At 27.8% G+C, this 19,130-nt stretch overlaps 2 protein-coding genes across 5 annotated transcripts in view; one reads left to right on the forward strand and one right to left on the reverse strand.

Moving 5' to 3' along the window:
• The window catches only part of LOC127289325 (speckle-type POZ protein-like), a 369,464-nt gene that overhangs the window by 168,094 nt on the left and 182,240 nt on the right, over nucleotides 1-19,130 (reverse strand). The window lies entirely within an intron of this gene.
• Nucleotides 1-19,130, forward strand: part of LOC127289317 (uncharacterized) — an 85,814-nt gene that overhangs the window by 58,233 nt on the left and 8,451 nt on the right. For all 4 annotated transcript variants that reach the window (XM_051317174.1, XM_051317176.1, XM_051317173.1 and 1 more), the window contains 4 exons: nucleotides 1,267-1,464; nucleotides 2,548-2,657; nucleotides 4,217-4,554; nucleotides 13,383-13,685. In XM_051317174.1, coding sequence (XP_051173131.1) covers nucleotides 1,267-1,464; nucleotides 2,548-2,657; nucleotides 4,217-4,554; nucleotides 13,383-13,685 — 949 coding nt within the window. The remainder of the gene's footprint in view (nucleotides 1-1,266; nucleotides 1,465-2,547; nucleotides 2,658-4,216; nucleotides 4,555-13,382; nucleotides 13,686-19,130) is intronic.

The raw sequence follows: 19,130 nt of genomic DNA on the forward strand, positions 1-19,130 counted from the left end.
AGTTTGAAGCAGAATATTATTATTGAAATAATTATTCGATACTTAATAATAGGTGTCCCGCACTGTTTAACACAAACCTTTAAAACAAGAAAAATGTATCAAATTTGAAAAACTTCAAATTTTTTATTTAATCACAATATAATCTTAAGGCCAGGTCCAAGTGAGACAGCGCCATCTACATTGAAACTAAAATTTTGGAAAATTTTCAACAGCCTTTTCTTGAAAACAAGAAGGTAAAATGCTTTTTCCTTTATGCATAATTGATTATTGGCAAGATATACACCAGCTAAAACATTTTTTGAGTTAAAATAATAAAAAAAATTTCATGTCAATAAATTAAATATGAGCACTTTTTTCACAAAAACTGTAACAGTACTTTCTCAGAAATTACAATCAAAAATGCAATTTCCATTTGGAAAATTAATAAACGCTAAAAAATACACGACCTAAGATTTACCAATCACGAAAATAACAAAAAAAAAAGTATTTTAACATAACATATTTTACTCATTATGACAGCCGTGTGGCAGGTTATATATGTCACCAGACGTTTCGCGATTTTGCCGAAAGGAGGAGATTGGCGCTGTTGCTAAACCACCTGAAATACATAATCTACCAAAGGGCTGTCACAATCAGTAAAGCAGTATCAATATGTTAAATATTTAATAAAATTTTTTTTTGTTATTTTCGTGATTGGTAAATCTTAGGTCGTGTATTTTTTAGCGTTTATTAATTTTCCAAATGGAAATTGCATTTTTGATTGTAATTTCTGAGAAAGTACTGTTACAGTTTTTGTGAAAAAAGTGCTCATATTTAATTTATTGACATGAAATTTTTTTTATTATTTTAACTCAAAAAATGTTTTAGCTGGTGTATATCTTGCCAATAATCAATTATGCATAAAGGAAAAAGCATTTTACCTTCTTGTTTTCAAGAAAAGGCTGTTGAAAATTTTCCAAAATTTTAGTTTCAATGTAGATGGCGCTGTCTCACTTGGACCTGGCCTTAATAGAATATGTGCATTATGTAGAAAAGAGTTCAAACTCTATGGTAATACCAAAAAATCTTCAAAAATATATAAAATTGACATATTAATATGTGTTTGAAAAAAAAGTGTCCCACTGTTTGTCACTCTCCCCTATATATATATATTAGAATGTTGCTTGAGGCTACATAAATACGTTAATTAACATCCGGTAAATTGTAACAAAAGAATAAATGAGCTCTTCGTTTTTTTTTTTTTTTTTTTTTTTTACATTTGCCAAGTGGGCTAAAATTGTCGTCTCACTGGAGCGTGCAGTGTCTCAAAAGGATGCACAGAACTATCTACAAGAATACAGCATCAAACTTGGTCCAGGAGATGATCCTAATAATCCGGCATCCGAACAAAGGGGAGTCATGGTGATTAAAAGCAAATCCAAGACTAAAGCAAAGCAAAGAAAGGGCGCCGTTTCCAATTGGAAGGTCGTTTATTATTCCTCTCTGCTGCACTTGCATTTCTTTCATCTCAAAAAGTGTATCGTAAAATTTTCCACAAAATGCATTTCTTTTATGTAGATCTAATTATTTTTAGAATACTAACAAATTATAATTAAATTTTTTTTTTTTTTAATATTCTGTATTAAATAATAATATATAAAAGATTAACATTATGTTCAGAACTTTTAAAAAATATTTATTCTTCAAAAAACATTTTTATTTAAAATCATTATTTAATTAAATCATTATTTTTAACACTAGGATATAAAATGTCCTGTTTCGTCACTAGTGACTAAAATGAACATTTTCTAACCTAGGGTATGAAATTCAAAAAAAAAACTTAATTCTAAAGGATACAAAACATTAAATTTCGAGACGCATGAATATGTTCTAAAAATCATTAGTTAAAATTAGTAGTATTTTGCAGAATTTTCATCAAAACGATTTTTTATATTACAGAATTTTTATGCAATGAAATTTTACCCAATAAAAATTCTAACAAATGAAAATTCGAACAAATAAAAATTCTGTGAAGTGAATTTTCGGTTATATAAAAATTCTGTAATATAGAAAATTGTTTTGATAAAAATTCTGCAAAATACTAATTCGAACAAATAAAATTCGGCTCAAAAATAATTATGACAAATGAAATTTCATAAAATGAAAATTCTTACTAATGATTTTTAGAACATTTATATGCATGCGTCCCTAAATTTCTGAAATAGCGTCAGCGTTATCTATTTTCTATTAATATAATTACATTATTATTTAATTATTTACTGAAAATATGACTCTTATTATAAATTTAAAACGGATAATTTTTCACTGTTTTCTTTTTCTTTTTTTTTTTGAAATGTAATATATAATTACAAAATAGAATTATATTTTTGTCAGCATTCTAAAAATATCAATCATTGATATGTCATTAATTGAAAATCAAGTTTTCAGATATGTATATACATATGAGGTAAATTATATTTTTGGTTTTTAAAAGTGGGACGTTATATAGATATATATATGAAATATGAGTGTTATTATTAAATGTGACGTTTATCTTATTTTACCCAGAGGGTTGGTAAAGTAACCATAAACGAACTGAGGAAACGTGGGATGACCGGAGAGGAATTACGGCGCATTATGTGGGGACGTGCGTCCTTTTCTACTCCTGTTCGAGCAAGGTAATCTTTAATCTTTAATAGTATATCCTATATATCCATTCTACTGAAATCAGTTATACGTATCAAGTCGACCTACCAGCTTGGCATTAAAATCAGTCTCAAATATATTGAGAATATGAATAAATATATATATATTAGCAAGAGACTCGAAAAATCAAATTCAATTTTGGATAACGGCTCTTATCGAACTCATGAATATTACATAAAATATCTATATATATATAAACTATTACAATTTTTAACTCAAGTGTAATAAAAAAAATTCTGATTTTCTATTTTTACTCAAAAGTATTAAAGAGGATGGTGAACGTAAGATAACTTTAAATTAAAAATTATTTTTAATTTTTAACGGAAAATAAAATATGAAGTCAAATGTCGAAAAAGGATGTAACTTATTTATTTTTTTTTTTAATCAATTTTTTTCTTTAATTTTAGAAAAAAAATGAATTTTTCGGGATATAAAAAGCGGTGAAATGTTTTTACGTCGATAAGAAAATTGTTTGTTGAAATTTCATAAAGTTCTTTATTCAAGTTTGCATCCTCTTGATGTGTGAGAGCTGAGTTGAATAAAATGAAGTGACGACACGACACGCGACGTATAACATTATGTCTCACATAAATGTGCAGTGTGGAGAAATATCATTCACATTTTTTTTTTTTCTCCACCTTTGCTTACTTTTTTATGTAAATGTTTCTACTTTTGAAAAATTTCTACAAATTATATTTGACATATATTTTGACGTCAGTTACATTTATAACAAGACAACATTCGTTATATATAAAAAATATACTTTTCTACCCTGTATTTCCAATTTGATTTATGTAAAATTTAGTAAAACCAACCTCCATATTATTTGAATTTTATAATATTATACATTAAATCTTGTACACACAAAAAAATGCCAGTGTAATTTTTTTTTATATTTTATAAATTTTTCACTTATTCTGTTTCTTTCAGTTAAATAGGTATACTTTTCTTTTGTAAAATACCATTTTGTGATATTAAAATACATAAATAAAACACTCAATTGCTAGTAATTAAGTGATATATAAAAAAATGATAAGTTTTATAATTTATAAGTTTTGGAAAGATTTATAATTTTTTTATACGTCACTTAATTACTAGCAATTGAGTGTTTTATTTATGTATTGTAATATATGATAAAATGGTGTTTTACAAAATAAAAGTAAATACTTATTTAACTGAAAGCACTAGAATAAGTGAAAAATTTATAATATATAAAAAAAAAACTTTTAGGTTATGTAGTTTTTTAACTTTTCGGTTTGTAAATTTACAACATTTTCTTATATTAAAGCATTTTAAATAAGAACGCCTTTTTCTACCAATCAGAGAGTTGTACTAGCGCAAGCGCAATTGCATTTGGTGAATGCCGTTGCCATCTTTGGCCCTATATATAATTTTGAATCCTAAAATACCTTAAAAATATGTGTAAAAATTGTTGAAAATATAGAAATTAAATTATTTTATTAACTTTTTCATTAATCCCATGAAATTTAATTATAAAATCAAAATTTTTCGTTAATATTTGTTTAAACAGTTTAAATATTGACGACCCTGGAATAATGCAAGGAGGAGTTTTTGGCGATGCATTAACAGCAGCCTTGGATGTAATGGCTTTTTCACATGATCTTGAAATGACACCAGGAACAAATGATGCAACAAATATCATAAATCAAAATTTGAATTTGCTAACTGCACCTTCGCAAGTTACATCAAATGGTCAAATAAGAACAATGACTAATGATCGGCAAATTGAGACGATTCCAATTCAACAAAGTGTCCAGAATTCAATTATTCAAGTCCAAACTCAAGATACTACTGTTAAACCTATGGCGCCAACAATTGGAAATGCCATGAAATTTCAACAGAATCCAGGTAAGATTATTTATTTTGCATTTATATTACTGAGAGTATATATCATCAGTACACGGTACCCTGGAACCAATCTCAACCCTCAACATTCTCCCTTTCAAAAATTCCTGTTGCAACTTGTTCGGGGTACCTCACTGAATATTTTTCAACAAGAAAAATCAAAATCCGTCGGGCGCTTTTTTTTAATTTCAATTTTTGTGATTTTAGCGCCAAATTAAAAAAAAACTGGTTTTTATAATTATTTAAAGTAAAATTCAACTTCACATGGTCAAATTTTGTTCAAGAAATTATACAAAATCATAATTCCGGTAGAAATTTTTCTGTAGAATCGAAATCTGACATTGGCTTTCGAATTAAAAGCAGAGGAATCCCAGAAAATCCGGAAAACTGTAAATATTCTAAAAACAATCTCACCGTAGCGTCGTTTTTTCCAAATTGTCTGTTAAATTTTATAAAAATAAGAGCAATTTCAAAATTTATCGAAATTTCCCAATAACTAACAGTTACATTTTCAAATTTACAGAACAAAATATTATAGAATGAACATTTTTTTGGCAGTGATTAAAATTTTGAATTTAAAAGTTAACAAAATCTAGGGTATGTTTACGACGTTTCTACTGATTTTAAATTTTCTGATTCAAATTTTCTTTCTGTTATTATATATGTAAATATATAAACAATTTTTAATTCGTTTCTAGTCTGTTTTTTCCCAAGAAATTTGCGCCTGCGCCAATTAATCTTGGCTTTTTCACAAAGAACAATTTGTATATTTCGAAAACCAACGCAGCAGTTTTGTGGAATTTACCACTGCTGTTTGTAGATGGCGTAAGGAATTCTGTGTTTAATACAGAAAAAAAATTTCGACACAGAAAACTTGAAAAAAACGACAGTGAGATTGCTTTTAGAATATTTACAGTTTTCCGGATTTTTTGGGATTCCTCTACTTTAAATTCGAAAGCCAATGTCAGATTTCGATTCTACAGAAAATTTTTTACCGGAATTATGATTTAGTATAATTTCTTGAACAGAATTTGACCATGTGAAGTTGAATTTTACTTTAAATAATTATAAAAACCAGTTTTTTTTAATTTAGCGCTAAAATCACAAAAATTGAAATTAAAAAAAAGCGCCCGACGGATTTTGATTTTTCTTGTTGAAAAATATTCAGTGAGGTACCCCGAACAAGTTGCAACAGGAATTTTTGAAAGGGAGAATGTTGAGGGTTGAGATTGGTTCCAGGGTACCGTGAGTATATACCAGTGTTGGGTAAGTTACTTTTTTTTAAGTAACTCGTTACATTTAAGTTACTTAATGAAAAAAAGTAACTAGTTACTGTTACAGTTACTTTTATAAAAAAGTAACTCGTTACAGTTACAGTTACTTACAAAGTAACTTAAGTTACATTTCAAGTTACTAAAGAATTATTTTAAAATTTGTCTTATCGAAATTCAATTTTTTTATCAAATGTGAATCAAATTAAAATGTGAAATATAATTGTAATACATGTATTTATTCAAATTCCTCACATAGATTTGCATTCATTTTAATAAAAGCATCATCTATTCTTTCCCCTAAAGTTTAAAAATTTTCTGGTAATCCAAGTAACACTAGGTCTTTAAAAGATGATTTTTCTACACCCAGAGAAAAAATTTATTAGTTTTGAATAAAAACGTATATTTAAATCATTTTTATTTATTTCAAATAAATATTTTATTTAAATTAAATAAATAAATGTTTGTTTGAAATTGTCGTATATGTTTCTTACAAATAAACAATTTTATTAGTACTTTTTAAAAAGGTACATTTGTGGCAAATAAATAATATATTTAATTCAAATAAAAGTTTATGCGAGTTCAACGCAAGCATGCGCAGAATACTGTATACGATATAACTTTAAAGATGTCGGACGTAGTGAAAACGAGGTGACAGATTAACGCGACCAAGCAGTTATTTGTACAAGGATTGATTATTATTTGATTAAAACAAATACTAATTTCAGGATAATTAAAGAAATGTTTTTATTCGCGAGTGTTTATTAATTAAATCACACTTTCCTTTTATTTTGAGTGCCTTTCTCCCTGTTGTGTCTCAAATGTGAAGCAGAATTCAAATCAACTTATCATTGACACAGAGAAATGGAAATTGTTATGTTTCAACAATATCCACGGAACATACAAAAAAATAAACACGAAATGTAAAAATTTAAGATTTTCAATTTGAATTATAAATTTTAATTATATCAATTCCAGAATATTTGGCTGAATACCAGGCAATTTTGCAATTAAATTTATTACATTCAAAACTTTTTATTTATTTGTCCTAAATATAAAATATATTTGTAGCAAATAAAAATTTATTTGTCTCAAATTTAAATATAAAAATTTATTTGAGACAAAGAAAACTTTAGTAGGCTCTGAGACAAATATCCATTTTTATTTAAGTCAAATATATTTTATTTAATTCAAATAAAACATTTCTCTGGGTGTACAACACTTCTATTACATAATCCATCATTTTTTTATCCAATATTTTTTGAGTAACTAGCTTTGAATCGGAAGTCCAGTTTTCCAAAAGAGTTTGCTTCTTATTTGACTGTGATGAAGAATCTGAGAATTGTTCTTCGAATTTTCTCTTTTTTTTCTTTCGCTATAGCTGCTTCTAATTCTTCAACGCATCCATGTTTAACCTATCCAAGTATTTATAAAAATTTTTAAAAATATTATCATTATTAGAAAATAATTAGTTTTTATAATCATGGATTTTGTTTGCCATTTTAAGAATTAATTTACAAATCAATTAATAAGGTACAATTTCGACACGGGGTTGCTAAAAATTATTTTTATAAACTCTTAAATAAAAGTCTATATAAAACTTCCGAATACAAATAAATTAATTAATTAAAATGTTATTTTAAAAAATCTTGTACACTGTTTAAATTATGCAGGTAAATCCCCTATATTGCAATAGTAAACCAAACGAATACGATGGTACACGAGCACATGAAAAACAGAATGTAAACACTCGGTACAATGCGCAGCAGGCGAGCGCAGAGGCCATATGTTCTTTTGCTATCACTTTGCGCGCTTTTTTTGAAATACGAAATTATTAAGTTTTTAAAGCAATAAAAAAGTGCAAAGAAAGTAACGAAATAATTTAAAATTAAAAGTTACTATTAAAATAGTAACTAAGTTACGTTACAAGTTACTTTAAAAAAGTAACTTAGTTACGTTACAAGTTACAAGTAAAGTAACTTTTTCAGTAACTTAGTTTACTAATAACTAGTTACTACCCAACACTGGTAGACTAAATTCGATAACTTTTTTTTTAAATCGGCCTTTTTTTAGGAATTTTACCTCATTTATGTATAATACATGACAAAATTAATTATTGTAGTGTGAAACAGTTTTGCAATAATTAAAATAAATTTTCAATTATAAGAGTTCATTTTAATGGGATAAAATTTTTTGCAAACTATACAAGGCGCGCAAACAAAAGAAAAACTAAAATTTTTGATTTTTTTTTTCAAAATTGAATTGTGAATTATCGAAAAGTTTTTAATTAATTGTATGAATGAAATGTTAAAATTTTCGGATAGAGAAAAAAAAATGTCTTTAAACCTTAAATCAAATAAATTTCTCGAAACTTGAGGGAATAGAAATGATTTTCTCTTTGTTATAGAAACTCGTGAGTTTGACAAACTCACCCGTACCTACTGAGCAAATTTAAGGTATAATCCCTTCAAACGTTTGCAATTATCTCTGCTTTTCACATTAAGAAGAGTTAAATCAGTGATGCAAAGTATGTGACCAAATATATACTGGTCCATTCAAAGGAATATTTTATTAGACGAGAATTAATAATGTTATATATATATATATATATACAGGGTGTCCAATTTTAATCTATCAGGCGAAATAACTTTTAATCAGTTGATTTTACAAAAAAATGATTTAGACAAAAATTATTGTGCTCACAGGGGGACATCCAGTGGTAAACTTGAATTTGACCTAAATGACCTAATTTAGGTCATTTCAAAGTCAACTCATTTTTTTTAAATGGAACCACCTACTTTTTATGCCGGAAATCGATAAAGCTGGAAATTCCACGTTGCAATCGTCCAAGCACTTTTTTCGACAGGTCGACCTATTCAGGTCAAATAGGTCATAATTAATTTCACCTACAAGGCCTTGGTTAGATCTAGTCTATGACAAATAATTTTTCATGAAGAAAGATCAAGTTTTTATGCAAGGAATCGTCAGGGCAAGAATTTTTATGTAAAAAACACTAGACTCAACCAAGGCCTTGTAGGTGAAATTAATTATGACCTATTTGACCTGAATAGGTCGACCTGTCGAAAAAAGTGCTTGGACGATTTCAACGTGGAATTTCTTGCTCTTCCGATTTGTAACATGAAAAGTAGATGGTTCTATTAAAAAAATGAGTTGAAATTGAAATGACCTAATTCAGATCATTTAGGACAAATTTAGGGTCATCACTGTATATTCCCCTTTAAGCACAACAACTTTTGACTGAAACATGTTTTTGTAAAATTAATTAGTTTAAAGTTATTTCCCCAAATACAATAATAATTAAATGACCTATTTGTCCTAAATAGGTCGATCTATCGAAAAAAAGTGCATCAACGATTTCGACGTGGAATTTCCAGCTTTATCGATTTCCGGCATAAAAAGTAGGTGGTTCCATTTAACCCCTTGACAGTCCAGGGCCCATATGTGGCCAGAAAAAGTCGTGCCACCTTTGTGCAAGTGGCCATATATGGCCATCGCAAAAAAATAATACTAAATTTAATTTGATTCGCCTGAAATTTGTTACTCGGGGGTTTTTGGGGTCGCTGAATCCAAATTTGAAGTCAGATTTCAAAAAAACAAAATGGCGGACCCAAAATGGCGACCATGAAAACTTAAAATTTATCAGATTTACATGAAACTTGTTGCTCAGGGGTTTTCGGGGTCTCTGATTGCGAATCTGAGGTCGGTTTTTCAAAATTCAAAATGGCGGATCCAATATGGCGGATAATTTAAAAATTAATGCGTTTTGACCACAAATTGTTACTCGGGGGTTTTCGTAGTAGCTGAATTCGAATTTGAGGTCAGTTTTTCAAAATTCAAAATGGCGGATCCAATATGGCGGACAAATTTTTAAAAAATCAAACCGATTTGTCTGAAATTTGTTACTCGGGGGTTTTTGGGATCGCTGAATTCGAATTTAAGGTCGGTTTTTTGAAATTCAAAATGGCGGATCCAATATGGCGGACAAATTTAAAATTTTTTTTTTAAAATTTGTCCGCCATATTGGATATGCCATTTTGAATTTTGAAAAACTGACCTTAAATTAGAATTCAGCGACCACAAAAACCTTAAATATGATGAAGTCATATTTTTTTGGAAACTTTTTTTTCGGACCGTTTTAGGCCCACCAGCGATTTTTAACTGGACTGCGAAGGGGTTAAAAAAAATGAGTTGACCTTGAAATGACCTAAATTAGGTCATTTAGGTCAAATTCAAGTTTATCACTGGATGTCCCCCTGTGAGCACAATAACTTTTGTCTAAATCATTTTTTTGTAAAATCAACTGATTAAAAGTTATTTCGCCTGATAGATTAAAATGGAACACCTTGTATATATGAATTAAAAAATTGATATATTTACTTTAACGAAATTAGGTTAATTGCATTTCTAATTTATGTATTGCAAGTCATAAAGACACAATGAAAATAATATTTATTATTATGTATTGTGCGTAGCGCAGTGGTAAAGTGTTAGGCTGTTAGTCCGTAGGTCGTAGGTTCGATCCCCCTCATGCGTTAGATTTATTTATTTCATAGGTTTAAGTTTTCTCGAGTTTCTATGTAGCAAGTAAAATTTTCTTGATTCAATACAATGTTTTTTTCAGTATAGGTCAATGAATAACTTTAAAAACTCACATTACATACTCCTAATTGTATTTATCAAGTAGTTTCAATAATTGCCAGTTGCTGAAATAATTTATGAGCACTCGGTCAACAAGTGTACAATTAACCTCACGTAGAGGGCTTAATCGATTACAGCAACAGTTAATTGGGAGTTAAATTACAGAGTTGACCCTGGAAATGTTTCATTAAGGTCTTTACTGAAATGTTTTAATCCCACTGTGGTCATTCGTTTTTTGCAGGTATTCTTCAATATTTTCGCATTAGAAAGCGTGAAAAACTACTGATCCCCATTTATAGACTTATGCCATTAATTATTCTTACATCACAATCATTATCGTGATAAACCTATTTCCTATAGGTTCAAAAAAATAAATATAATAAAAATTCTGTTAAAATTTTTTTAAATTAAAAATTGTGTGAAGAGAAATTTTGTTAACTAAAAATTTGGCAGCTAAAAATTCTCTCAATTCTCTTAAGTTAAAATTTGTTTAAAAATAAAGTCTAATGCTTATTCAGAAATTAATTCTAAAATAAAAATTCTTTCAAATGAAAATTTTAACTATGCCTCAATTTAAAAATATTGTTTTTCCAAGTGAAACTTTCTTGTTTTCTTAAAATATATTTTCATTTAAAAAAAAGCAGGGACCTGACCGAATCATTTGTGTCGTTTCCGTTTCTGTTGTATACACAACACATTTGTGTTGTTGTGTCCTGACACGAAACATTTCCCTATTGACTAATGTGTTGTGTCCTGACACTATAGATTTCTACATTGATTATCGTTTCGTATTTGGACACGACACATCTTCTCGTCGAATAATGTTTCGTGTTCTGACAATACACATTTCTATATTGATTTTATCGTTTCGTGTTTGGACACAACACATTTTCTCGTCGAATAATTTTTCGTGTCCGGACACGACACTTTTAAAATAAAGAAATGTTTTCGTGTCAAAACACGACACATTTTCTCATCGAATATCGTTTTGTGTTTTTTGACAAAAATTACTTAATATTATTTAATTTATAACAAAACAAAATGGCTGTCAATTCCTTTCAAACTTAATACTCATGAGTTTTTTAGGATGCTGATTCGGAATTTTATGTTAGATTTAACAAGAAATGGCTGATCCAACATGACAGTCATAGAATTCATGGAATTATTTTTTAAATTGTTACTTGCTAGTTTTTGAGATCATTGAATCCAAATGTAATTTCAAAAATGAAAAATATCAGAGTGGCGGATCTAATTTGGCGTAACAAGTAAATTTGTTCATGAGAATATTGTACAATGAGAAAGTGGGTTATATCCGGACATGAAAACATTTAAAAATTTTAATAGTGTCGTGTCCGGTCAGGACACGAAAACATTTAATTATTTTAAAAGTGTCGTGTCCGGACACGGAGACATTTTAAAATTTCAAAAGTGTCGTGTCCGGACACGAAAACATTTAATTATTTTAAAATTGTCGTGTCCTGGCATGAAAACATTTTAAAATTTCAAAAGTGTCGTGTCCGGACACGAAAACATTTAATTATTTTAAAAGTGTCGTGCCCGGACACGAAAACATTTAATTATTTCAAAAGTGTCGTGTCCGGACACGAAAACATTTAATTTTGTTAAAAGTGTCTGGTTAGGACACGAAAACATTATAAATTATTAAATGTGTTTGTGATTGAACACGACACTACACAAAATTGATTTGGCGTTTTGTTTCGTTCCCGTGTCAGTCCCTGAAAAAAAGTTATAACTGGTAATATTTTGGAAATTATTTTTTAGAGAGGAAAAAAAATAATTGAATTTTGTCGTGAATTTATATAATTATAAGGAAAATCAGAGTAGAATTTTCAACAAAAAGCAATTTATGAATTACGTTTACTCATAAAATTGTTCGGCTTGACAAATCCCCATTTGAAATCCTTCTATTACAGGAAGGAGTTTACATTTAATTTAGTGAACGTTCAAAAGACACAATTGTAAGGCTTGAAATCAAGGTAGAGAGAGAGAGAGAGACTAAAGGAGAGAGAAAGAGATAGTTCTCTAGTTCAAATTCCTCTCTCTCTCTCTCTCTCTCTCTCTCTGAAACATTTTCTACCTCGATTCCATTTACTTTTACGTTGACTCAATTCTTTGAGGATTCAGAGAACGCAAGGGATATCCGGGTCTCCTAAACTGGAGATTTTCATGCCTCTATGTTCCAAGTGATGGAACTTTGAATTTTACCCCAAATCAAAGTATACACCACCATTTAAATTTATGTTCTCACAATTTTTATCCGCTTTGCATATAGAATAAGAAAAATCTTCACTCACAGAGAGAAATAGAGGATGAGTGAGGTGAATGTTGACTGGAAATTGAAAAAAAATTTCTTTTTTCAAGAATCAACAAATCTTTTTTTTATAATGGAAAAAAAATTTCTTTTTTTTACACGCAGTCACGTTTTACGTAGAATAAATTTTTTTTTTAAACTAATTTTCACATTTTTTTAAGCCAACTAATATTTTTTTCGTTTTTAAATTATATTTACAGAAAATAAAATTCGTTTAATTGACTATTTTTTTTTTTTTGAAACTATTTTTCTTATGGAGAAAGCAAACAACGTACATTGTTACTATTCATTATGTTTAATTTTTTTAATTGTAAAAATCAATTTTTTTTAAACAATCTGAAAATAGAGATGGAAATTTTAAAATAAATCTCAAATTTACTTGAAGTGTCTTACTTTAAGATTTTTTGATATCGCTAATTATGAACCCGATGTTAGTTTTTCAAAATAAATTAAAAAAAAAAAGAAAATTTTTTTTTTTTATAAATTGAATGGAAAGAAAAATTATGATTATTTTTTTTAAATAAAAAGCGATATTTATTGAAAGTGTCCTTTCACTCGACTGATTACAGTGAATCGCTTTGGTGTGATCATTGAAGCAGATAAGAGTTCAGGTATAGAAGAGAATCCCGACCCCTTGCTGGCTCTAGTAATCACTTCAGAGGTTGAAGGCTCCAATCCGAAAACTTTGCTGAAACTCGCGGAATCCTCACGACTTTTGAGCGAAGCTTCACTAAAACCAGTGAAACCCACTATCGATCCAACTATTTTGGAAGGATTTTCCATTACCAACGTAGCCATTGCCGCCACGATGAAATCTACCCTCATCAGGAAGCAATACTTCATCGAGTCGAGCGATAATGACGTTTGCGGAAGTAAGTATTGCTTTGTTTAAATACTCTAGTTTGGTATTTTTTTTTTTTATTAAAACCGGTATTTTCGTTAATAAGTATACCTATAAAAATTACCTCGTAACTTTTTTTATGTCATATATTTTTCCAATTAGTTTTAAAATATTACTGCTTTCGAAGCGTTTCAATTCTGATCTTAAACTTTTTCAAAATGACAAAGAATAAAATATTTTACTTTAAGATGGTAACATTTAACATAGCAACCGTTACCATAGTAACCGTTATCATAGTAACCGTTATCATAGTAACCGTTACCATAGTAACCGTTTCCATAGCAACCGTTACCATAGTAACCGTTTCCATAGTAACCGTTTCCATAGCAACCGTAACCATAATAACCGTTACCATGATGGCAAACGTTACCTTAGCAGGCCATGAAACCCTGCAATGGAGGCGCCATGCGCCTGTTTCTCTCATTTTTTAGGGTTCCGTACCCGAAAGGGGAACCCTATTAATGAGACTAGTGAAGCAAGGCATGTACCCCCCCCCCCCTAGCGGCCACACGAATTTATCTAGAGGGCTGAAATTTGGTACACATATGTATTTTTACGTGAAAATTACAGGAAAAATATAGCGAACATGATTCGGATTAATTTACATAACGTTGTCAAGGAAAAATAAAAAATTTTGAAAAAAAGCGTTTAATTCTCCTAGCGCATACACTATTTGACCAAGACAGTTAATATTTGGTATACATACGTATTTTTGCGTATAGATTACAGAAAAAAATATAGCGAGCACGATTGGAGTTGATGATCATATTGTTTTTAAGAAAAACTCATATTTTTAGAAAAAATCATGGATTTTTTGAATAAAAAAAGAAGAAAATTTTATGTTAAGGGATTCATATACATACATTTATATATATTTTTACGTGTAGATTACAAAAAAAATATAGCGAGAACGATTGGAGTTGATTATTATAGCGTTTTCAAGGAGAACTGATAATTTTCGATGAAAATCATGAATTTTCTTCAAAAAACGAAGAAAATTTTATCTAAAGGGCTTCAAATTTATACATTTTTTCGTATTTTTACGTGTAGATTACAACACTGAGAGAAGAAAAGCACAGAATCTGTACTGTGGCGAACGCCGGCCCTGTAAAATGGGTGTCAGTATCCGTTTTTTAGTTTTGTTCAGTTGGTGTCGTTCATAGTTTAGATACTATGCTCTAGTAGCGCAGCAGCGGTGTGAACTAAGTTATACAGAATCTGTCTCATAGCGAACGACAGATACTGTACTTCTAGACAGTTCCATATCTGTGCTTGATTATAAAATCAAAACGGTATTAGTTATTATATAAAGAAAATTTTTTTAAACTAAAATATCATTATCGTAAAGCTCATTATTATTATTATATATTTTTCAAAAATATAGGTTCAATTTTTTATAAGAAATTTTAAAATCTATGAATAAAGTAAATAAAAAATATGTTATTTTCAAAATTCATAACCGCAAAACTAATGCAATAATAATAATAAAAAGTTAATAATAAAAATAATTTAATGAATAAAAATAAATAAATTATAAAATTAAACGGTTTTAATTATTATTAAAAAGAAAATTTTTTTGAGTTAAAATGTCATTATCGTAAAGATTATTATTATTAATTATTTATTTTTCAAAAATGTAGGTTCAATTTTTTATAAGAAATTTTAAAATGTATGAATAAAGTAAATAAAAAAAATATATTATTTTTAAAAATCATAACCTCAAAACTAGAATAGAAATAATAAATAGAATAATAAAAAAATATAATAAATAATAATAACAAAGAAAGAATAATAATAATAATAAATTTAATTAATTTTAAATAAAAATTGGGGGAGGGCAAAATGTAGTTTATTAATAACAATTTATTTAGGGATGTTATTTACTTGTATCCAGATATTTGAGTATAGAGAGGCAGCTTTTATATTTAGGGATTCATTTTTTTTTAACAACTAGATTTCATGGGATTCATGTAGTTGTGGGTTCAATTTTTTTATTAGTTACTTGCTTTCGTTTAAGGAAGTTTCATTTAAGGTCATTGCATCATTTTGGATTTGAGGAGGCTTCTTGATATTGAGATTTTGTTGATGTAATTTGAATCATTGTTTACTCAATAGTATATTGATGACATTTTTAAAAATTTTATACAAAATTTATTAGGATTTAATAATAGTTTTAATTTTTTTAGTTATATAAATATATTCAATTATTTTTATAAATTTAATTTTAATTTTTTAATAATATTCTATTGAATAATAATATTAATAATTAATTATATTGACTATATGTTTTCGAGTCTATTGAACGATTAATTTAATTAAGCATTCGTCCTCGGTGAAGTACAGTATTTGTACTCAAGCCATGCACAACATCAGTTTCACATTTTAGTACGGCATCCATCACACAGTGACGCTGCTGCTGCGCTCAACTTGGTGTTCAGATGCTGAACTTCTCCATTTCAGAATTCGTGCTTTTCTTCTCTCAGTGAATAAAAATATAGTGAGCATGATTGGAGTTGATAATCATAGCGTTTTTAAGGAAAAATTGATAATTTTCGTTATATGTGACTATGTGTCTATCTATGTATTTTTATTACATTACAGGAAAAGTTAAGCAAAATTGGAATTTTTCCACCTGCCTTCACCCTTTAAGCACCTTTAATTTTAGGTTTAAGGGTACGGAACCTTCGGATATAATGCGAGTGTAACTCGCACTTATCCGATTTTTTTTCTTACAAATTTTAAACAATAATTGTACATAAAAGTATTATAATATTAAAATTATTTAAAATTATTAAATTGTAGAAAAACTTTATTAAAATTATTAAAAATAATTAACAAAACTCTTAAATGGAAAGGACCCCGCATTTTTTGTACAGAACTTGGCTTTTTGTGAATGTTCTATTTTTAGAAATCAATTAAATTCACTGAGAATCTGTTACCTCTAAGTAACAGATTCTAAGTTAATTCGAGTGTTTTTCCTAAAATTCGTTCGCCAGTTTGAATTATGAAATTCTGACCTCAGATTCGTGATCAGTGACTCCAAAAATCCCCGCCTAACAGATTCTGAGTGGTTTTGATTGATTTTTAAGAACATTAAGTTCCAGAGAATTTTCAATTTTTTGAAATATTTTAAATGTAATTGAACTTTTAAAGAATTTTATTGAAATTATTGTCAATAATTAATTTGATAAAGACATTTTAGATGTAAAAATTTTCAAAGTAATTGAAGTTTGAAAGAGGTACACTTTATACTAAAAAAAAAGTTGTAGGTATTTCTCTTTTAATTTAATAAATTAATTTTCATTTTATGAAATAAGTCGAAAAATTCGCAATTTAGTAAAAAAAAGGTCAAAAACATTTATACAATCTTAAATAATAAAATATATTTGTTTATGTTTAAGAAAAATACTTTTTCCAACTAAGTGCACATAGTTATAGTCCCACACAATATACGCACAAAGACGGCACTGAAATTTGGAAAGTAGGCGTATACTGTTATAGGTAATAGCCAATAACGACGAGGAAACATAACCTCTATAAAGGTAGCATATATAAAGGTAAGTGTGTGATTATAAGTAAAAGTAAAAAATAAAGCACAAATTTTTGTTATTATTACAAATTTATATTTGTATTATATTTTATTTTTTTTTTATAATTATAATATTATTATTTTTTTATTATATTTTATTTTTTTTTTATAATTATAATATTATTATTTTTTTATTATATTTTATTTTTATTATAATATTTTATATTTTATTACTATGTTTTCATCATTTATTATGATGTGTCATAAGTAATAATAACAAATTTAATATATTTACATAATATTCTATCACAATTTTTTTTCAAATTATTCGTGAATTTTTTTTGTAAAATGTACTTAAATAGATAAAATAAAATTTAAAATTACAGTTTTCAATTAAAAGAAATATAAATGTAACAATGTAATATTTAGGTATATGTAAAAAATACTTTTTTAAATAATTTTTGATATTTTTTATATTAAATTCTAATTTATTCTCCAACTTTAAAATTACTTTGCTTTTACGAATTATAATTATTGGAGAATTTAAATTAAAATCAGTTGCGCGCCACTTCCAGTAAATAATTTCAGCCAATCAGCGCTCGGCCTTCTGTGTTCCACCACCACCAGCGTCGAGAGTCACTTCCATATTATCAGCCTATCAGCGCTCGGCGTTCTGGGTTCTACCACCTCCAGCGTCGCGCCCCACTCCATCGACACTTTTCGAGACTTCACCCATTTAGTCCGCCATCAGCCACGTGCCAGCATGGTCCAGAATATTTGGTAAGTCTTTCTCAATTACTAAACCTAGATACCTCTCCTTTTTCCAGGAAGTTAACCATTTTAAGTTCCTTACTTAACTTTGTTAACTTTCAGTTTAATTCCATGAATGTCTATATGTGACCTGGACAGTGAAAAAGGGGCTTATGTGCGAAAACATTAAATTTTTTATTGATTGGTGAATCTGATAAAGAAAGACTTTTCTCTATTAGATTCACTAATTAATAAAAAATTAATTTTTTCGCACGTAAGCCCCCTTTTCGCTGTCCAGGTCACACATATTCTCCTTTTTTTTCTTTCCTTTGTTAACTTTCTAGTAGTTATCAATGATTTACTAGAAAAATGCAAAGGATTTTTTCTGAAATATTAAAGTAGAAGTTTTAAAGATTGTAGTTTTAAATTTTTTTTTATAAAACTGAAACTAGACCTGGTTATCAGCTCCAAGTTAATTATAAAAAAATTTATGTTAGCAATAACATAAATAAAGTTAATAAAATTAATTTTATTAACTTTATTCATGTAATTGCCAACATAAATTTTTTCAAAATTAACTTAGGGCTGATAACCTGGTGTCAGTTTTAGTTTTATAAAGTATCTAATCAAAGTACTTTAAATGATTTCATGTGAATTTCCTTGAAAATAAAACTCTAAATTTTTGTAAAATGGGGTTATCTACTTAAAGCAGACAACCTTGATCCTGTTTTTTTAAATATTGTTCCCTTAAATATTATTATTTTATTAACAATCCATCAAACAAAGGAAAATAGGTGAATATTTTATATTAAAAATTTAATACAAAATATTCACCTATTTTCCTTTATTTGATGGATTTTTAATAAAATAATAATACTTAAAAGGAATAATTTAAAAAAACAAGAGAGTTGTCCGCTTCATTTAGAAAGCCCCAATTTAGATAAGTTTAATATATATTTATATAATATTTAATTATATGTAATATATTTTTACATTATTTATAAAATTATTACTTTTGTATGAATATTATTAATTACAAAATTCATTATTAAAAAAAAATTATAATATATATAATAAATAAATATACAATTTAAGAAATAATTTTGCTATTTTCTTTTGACCGCAGTTGTAATAGGG

Source organism: Leptopilina boulardi, unplaced genomic scaffold (genome assembly GCF_019393585.1).
Source record: "Leptopilina boulardi isolate dan_hultmark-lab unplaced genomic scaffold, ZJU_Lbou_2.1 LbouV2_405, whole genome shotgun sequence".
NCBI classification, from domain to species: domain Eukaryota; kingdom Metazoa; phylum Arthropoda; class Insecta; order Hymenoptera; family Figitidae; genus Leptopilina; species Leptopilina boulardi.